At 40.3% G+C, this 6800-nt stretch overlaps 1 protein-coding gene across 3 annotated transcripts in view; it reads right to left on the bottom strand.

Annotated features, from left to right (window-relative positions):
• Positions 1-268: 268 nt before the first annotated feature.
• Positions 269-6800, bottom strand: part of LOC118388741 (transforming acidic coiled-coil-containing protein 1-like) — a 41576-nt gene continuing 35044 nt past the window's right edge. For all 3 annotated transcript variants that reach the window (XM_052527039.1, XM_052527038.1, XM_052527036.1), the window contains exons 7-14: positions 5970-6022; positions 4827-4967; positions 4409-4485; positions 4212-4255; positions 3824-3990; positions 3104-3210; positions 2714-2834; positions 269-2444 (exon numbers count right to left, since the gene is read on the bottom strand). In XM_052527039.1, the coding sequence (XP_052382999.1) occupies positions 2376-2444; positions 2714-2834; positions 3104-3210; positions 3824-3990; positions 4212-4255; positions 4409-4485; positions 4827-4967; positions 5970-6022 (779 nt within the window). In that variant the 3' untranslated portion in view covers positions 269-2375. The remainder of the gene's footprint in view (positions 2445-2713; positions 2835-3103; positions 3211-3823; positions 3991-4211; positions 4256-4408; positions 4486-4826; positions 4968-5969; positions 6023-6800) is intronic.

Below are 6800 nucleotides of genomic sequence, written 5' to 3'. Positions count from 1 at the left end.
GTGATTGTTCCTGTCTCTGTGTTTTCCACGTTTTCTTGTTTTGTATAAGTATATTGTTCACGTTATCATCTTTATTAAAGATGTTTATAAATAACCATGCTGTATTTTGGTCCTCCTCTCTTTCACCAGAAGAAAACCATAACAGAATGTGATCTCGATGTGAACGTCAGGGAAATTGCCTTTAGGCACATCGGCTGTGCAGTGCGCTACTCAATAGAGTGCCTCGAATTGAAATCCCAGCCTAAAAGTTTTACTGAAGTAAAACAAGTTCACAATAATGATCAATTTTATTCAGGAAATGCCTTCTGCACAAAATATATATATATATCTATCAGTAAACATCATAGAATCTGTGCACGTTTCGTTCCTCCACTTTACAAATACTGTATGAACAATCCAATAAAATTATATTATTTTCATACAATATAAAATGTACACATACTGCAGTGATAGAATGACAAGCAACTTCAAAGTCAGACCTTTAAGTCATGATACCTCCTCCTGAAGCCCCTTTATTTGGCACAATAATAACATTTGGCAGTTGAAGGTACTGATGAGGATGATGATGATGATTCATGAAACAGGTAGGATAAGGCAATGGCTCCCAAACTATGACTCAGGTAGGTAGCACCTAAGTGGGCTTGGGGATAGTTCCGTGTCCACATACTGTACTGTAGGTCCTTGTAGACCTAAAGGTTGAAATGAACCAGTCCGATACATTGCCATAACATTAAAGGAACTATACGTTGTGCTGTTTAGCCACCAGCTAGCTAGCTTTTTGTTCGCTCTGAGAACATCTGAACAAGAATCCACATCTGCATTAGTATATAGTTTACACATATGTCATAATCTGTCATATTTAGTGTTTTCTGGAAATGTTATTCTCAGAGCCTACAACATTAACAGTGATGGGCTTTGAGGGCAAGGGAATGATTTGGCAACTCTAGTATTATGGAGATGGTAGAAAATATTTGTCCTGTTTTCCAAAGGTCTTGTAGAGTAACTGTGGCTGCACTGCAGAATGCCAAGCTTTCAACCACAGCTCCCTATGCTGTGTGTAGCTAAAGGAAAGATGAAAACAAAACATGTCAGTTTCAAACGATTCTTAAAACGAGCAAAAGTCCAATTATAAACAGGATATGTCACTACTCCGTTGATGGATTTGTTAAGATATTCTTATCATAGTGCTCTTTTGTTCAGCTACATGAGCTAAGGGGTAAGACACAAGGAATATGGATTAAAGCCTATATTGTCGATATAACAAAACATATTTGTTCAAACAACAAATACGGTAACAAGAGTTTGTCCAAATAATGTTGCATTGTTAATACAGAAAACCAAGCACCTCCTCCAGACATGTGGTGATAACAGACATGAGCAAACAAAGATACTTGAACATATGCTGTACACATGAAACACGCGTGCTTTGCCTTCAAACTATAATAATAATTAATAGGGGTATATAGAGTATATCTCATGGAGCTACATAAAAGATCTAGAGCATCGACCACAAACTGCAGTTTGAAGTTGATATCAAATAACAAGAAGCTACATAGTTATTGAAATAAATGTGCAATCCCTTGATCTATTTAAAAAAAAAAAAAGTATACGAGCATACCGCTATAAGCATGTCCTGCCTAAAGAAAGGTACAAAACAATAGAAGATAAAATGAAAGTAGATCGAAACGGTAACTCTATAAAACGAAAAATGGATCGCTCTCCATCTCTAGTAGTTACTAGAATAGCAGCAGAATGATTGTGTAAAGTCTAAACCCGTGGAACGCAAGCGATTGCAAAACGAGAGCCACCAACTGATTGATTGTTGATCTCTTTCCCTGTATCAGCAGAAGAATGTCCCCCAAACCCTTTCTGGATCACACGTCTGTCTCTTTCTTCAAAACTGATAATCCATGATGTGGAACATACTTTACAAACACACCCCACAGTACGCAACGCAACAGGTTACAAGCAGATCCCTCACATAGCCCCACGACAGGGAGAAATCGACAGTAATGTCCATACTATGCTTTATTTATGCAAAAGTTACGATTTGGCACTACATGCCTATAACAGCTGCACATGCACATAACAATTTGCCACATCAATACTTCAATTGATCATAACAAACATATACTCATAGCTGTTTTGCAGTTTATTTGTTCCATTCGAGAGACAACGGGTGAATACTGCCGTCACTCCCTGTGTGTGTGTGTATAAGTAATAATAGCAGAGAAGGGGTTCAGATTGTGTTGATGTGTGGACAGTCGTTTACTAGTGGTGGGGATGGTTAGGCCTTGGCTGCAAAGGTAAGGCAGAGTGGAGAGATGTTGGTGGAACAGTACATCCAAGAACTCCAAAGTTCCTGATATCAGGTATCAGTCTAATGTTCCGAGCTTTGCTATTAGTTCGTCGCAGATTTTCGTGAGTTCCTCAATTTCTTGGTTCTGTGAAGAATAGAGAGATATAGGCAGAGATTGTTCAATCAAAGATTCAGCATTTGAATAGTTTTTTTTGTCACTAACAAATGCGACATCATGAAACACTTCCTGGTCGAAATGTGCCATCTTGTGCCTCTCATTGGGAGCCATTGATAACAAACAGAATTCTTGTATCCAATTATTCTTTTACTATCAATGATTCCTACTGACACATTATCCCTTAGGGATAAAGTCAAGCCAAGTCAAGTCAATTTAACTAATGTCAAGTCAAGTACCTTCTGATGGAGGGCTCTCTCCAAAGAGTCCACCTTCATCTGCTCCTTCCTCAGGCTGGCATGAAGAGCCACACTCTCTGAGTCGGCCCTGGAGCGCACTTGGGCGATATCTTCATTTGCTCTGCAACACAGCAGAGAGTGGAACATTAAAGAAAGAAAAGAAAGAAAAATAGAAGACCTCACAAAGAAATGAGAGAGTGAACCATTGAAAGATAATGTCGCTCGCCTCAAAAGTACATAGTAGCCAAACGAACAATAGACTAGATAAAGTGATATATTTACATTTAACATGCTCAGATATTTAACATTGAGACATTTACCGTCTCAATCCCTAGAGTCAAGACTCAAATCAAAGCAGTCTAGATACAAGAAATACTGAACTATCCTTACTTGTCTAGTTTTTCCTCTGCGTGGATCTTGAGTGTGTGGTATCTCTGTTCTTCCTGTCTGACGCGGACCAGGTACTCCTGGGCACACTTCTTCAGCACCTCTTCATTCTGCACACACACACACACACACACACACAGACAGACAGACAGACAGACAGACAGACAGACAGAGACAGACAGACAGACAGACAGACAAAAAAAACGGAGAATTGAATAACCTTGTATCTCCATTACAGATAGTAATTTTGTTCGCAACAGTCCGATACAGAAAAAACAGTGATGCTAATAATACCATTTCATCCCATTAATAAGTGCTTTTCCAAACATCATAACATCAACAAAAGAATAAAAACAGGAAGTACAAAAGGTTAAGTACAACGTCTAGTTTTGATTTACATTGGGTTGAGTTGTCATCTAACGCGATTCAATGTGAAATCAACAACAAAAAATTGCCATGTCATTGGATTTAAGTTAAAGGGTTGGACGAAAAAAATACGAAATTCCCTTATGTTGAATGCTTTTAGAAAATCCACTTAGTTTCCAAGGTTGATTCAATGTCATCACATCATTGTTGGGGGTTGAAATGACGTGAAAACAACATTAATTAAACCAGTTTTTGCCCAATGGGTCACTTCTTCAACAGAACCTCTCTGGTCTTCATCTAACCTTACACTCACATTCTTTAACCTTCTCTCTAGTCTAGTGTTAACACGTAGCCTACCTTCTTAAAGCCTTCCAGGACGGTCTTCATGTTCTCGTAGCGTCTGAAGAGGTCAGAGAGTGAGCGCTCCACGGAGTTGAGGTCAGCCAGGGCCTGGTCCCGCTCCAGCATCACCTGCTGGACGCTCTTCTGGGAGCCCAGGACACTCCTCTTGTGCTGCTCGTCCTCTGTAAAGGTCACAGGTCAGACAGTTGAGGGACATCCAAACAAGGGTGTGTCTCAAAAGTCTAAATCGGCTTGTTATTATCATCTAGTTCCATGGATTTGCACTGATGTGGAATTAAATGGGCTGGTGAAAGCCATAAGCTGGTAGACATCCACCATATTGCTTTCACCTCTCCCATGATTTCATATCAGTGCAGATAAAATGAACTCCTCAAGAACTTACCAATCATCTGTGCAACGGTTTTCTCGTACTCTGCCACTATTTTCCTACAAGAGACAGATAAACACAGGAGAGATATAAATAAAAATGAAAAGGTTTCTTTTCAGTCTAAAAGGTTTCTTGTGAGTTTGTCTCTGTTATATTCTAAATATGATTATCTTTGAATTATGGCAAACTAAAGCAACAGCGCCATATAATACCTCATCTCTAACACCTCTATGTGGCTTTCTTCATACTTTCTCTTCCATTCATTGGCTTCTATCTCTTTAGTAATTATCTGTTGGGGAGAAAACACTCTGGGGTTAGAAGAGGCTTGACAGCCAGGCATCCATTTGCTCGCTACTTGTTGATTATTTAAGCATGTTTACTATTGTATAATTTAACAGAAGCACTGTAGTGTGTGTTCAGTGTTGCAGTGACAGTCTGCGATCAAGGAACTGAGCCTTTAGATCAAAGGACTAGCTTGGTGTTAGCTAGGTTGTGTTCATTAGGGCAGGCAACGGAAAAAAAAAATGTAAACAAAAAATTTGTGTTTTGTTATTAGTCAAAGTAGTCCCTCTCTATTTCCGTTTGGTGCCTAATGATCACGACCCAGGTTTAATCAGTCAGTTACTGTACCTCCTCTCTGATCAAGGTGAGCACTGCTGCTTTGTCCATCTCACTTTGCGATATGGTCTCCAGGGAGGAAGGACTGCCTTTATCATCATGACCCTCACAGCCAATCAACTTTGGCTCTGGGGTGATTGACAGCTCTTCACTCTGTAGATACCAAGGACAAAACATGTCAGTCTGAGCTCTAATGCAAACTGGGTTCTATTGACAAATTATGACAACTAACAAATCAAAAGACCTAAGCCAGGGATGGGTAACTGTCTGCCCGTGTACCGCATAGGCCCTCTTTTTAAGGCACGCGGATCAATTTCCAAAAATGGGGCCCTCGACCACAATGTATTTTGGGGTCGAGGTCTCAACTTACTGTTGAGAGTTAAAATAGTAGAATAGAAAAGGTGCAAATTCGAAATTTCTTTGTTCATCAGCAGTTTTTCTCTTGTTATGTTAGTCACTGACAGTCACTCAATTAGCCTTGTCAGCTAACAATTTTTAGATTGGTAAGTTAGTCTAGACAGCTTTCTAAAATAGTAATCATGGCCAAATGCTGACCGGGCATGCAGGGCACGTGCCCTGGGGCCCTGACCTCCCCATTGATTTTGCAAGTCGCTCTCACTCAGAGATCATACTGACATGGCGTAAGTCATGGCAAAATGTGTAGAATTAGTTTTATCTCTACCTCGTGGAAAAATTATTATAATTGCATGAAATTTGTTAAAACAGTTCCAAATGTTCTCTCTGCCCCATGGGAAAATGTGTCGAATTGCAGAAAATGTGTTTTAAAACGACAAAATGTTCTTTACGCCCCATGGCAAACTATGTAGAATTGAAAGAAATGCTACATTTCTCTCCGTCGTCAAGAAGAGGCCCAGTAAAATGATTTGTCGGCGAGCTGGGAGGACCCCCCAACCAAATCTTGCTTAGGGCCCCCAAAAGGCTAGAACCTTGGCTATTGGTATAATGCATTTAGTTAGGAGAGTTAAGTAGTTTAAATGCACAAATGGATTGATTGCACAAATCACTTGACTGTATGTCTGGGTATGGATGAGGGTACGCTGACCCACGAGCCACTACGGCCCCTCATGACGAGTTCAAATTCTTTGTGGCCTCACCCCCATCAAAGGTGGCCAGCCCTGATCTAGGCCTACTTACCGAAGTGCAAATGTCTTTCTCATCCATACAGTGTGTTATCCTCGCCTGTGGACCTGAGGGGGAAAAAAAATAAATATTGAATCAGGGGATGGAGATGGAAAGTCATTTTACTCAACACTTGATTTTCAATGGCCAATAGGTGGCAGTAAAACCTAATGTGAGATTCAACAATCCAAAGAGGCTCGCCAGAAGCTGCTTTGATGCTTTGTCTAGGACTGCTTCTTTGCATTTAGCTGTTTGTTTTCTTGCCCCTTTAAGCAGGGTCCCCTTGACTATGACTATTGGATACTTTGACTGCTGATTATTGGATACATCTAAAACCGGGATTCACAAGCTTTTCACTCATGTTCCCCTTCCATCGTTGGGGAACATCGTGTACATCTTATATGTGTTCATGTGATATCTGAGTGACTCAAACATCACAACAAAATCAATGGGTAAAAGAAAAACTAGCTAAAAAATGGGCTAGTTGATCTGGACAAGTTCAAAAATACTGTAGCTCTCTAAGGTCTGCAATGACTAACACGACAAGAGGAAAACTGCTTATGTACTACCCAGTTTCGAAATTGCACCTTGTGCATTTTACTATTATAACGTTCAAGAGTAAGTTGAAAGCCCGACTGAGTTCCTTAAAAAAGGAACTCAGCTAATAATATAACTAAACTCAATCACTGTTAGCAAAACAGACAGTTCTGAACAACGCATGCCTGAGCGAGCAGACTTTTAGGGTCCCTCGGCTACACATATACTGCAATGTAAACTTGCGAACTTGTCAAGCCTCGAGTGCTACCTTCAGAGGGAGCGCACAACACCCGGCCTACAGTTGCCCCC

The sequence above is a fragment of the Oncorhynchus keta genome, chromosome 10 (genome assembly GCF_023373465.1).
Source record: "Oncorhynchus keta strain PuntledgeMale-10-30-2019 chromosome 10, Oket_V2, whole genome shotgun sequence".
NCBI lineage: Eukaryota > Metazoa > Chordata > Actinopteri > Salmoniformes > Salmonidae > Oncorhynchus > Oncorhynchus keta.
This window is presented reverse-complemented; position numbering and strand designations above follow the sequence as displayed.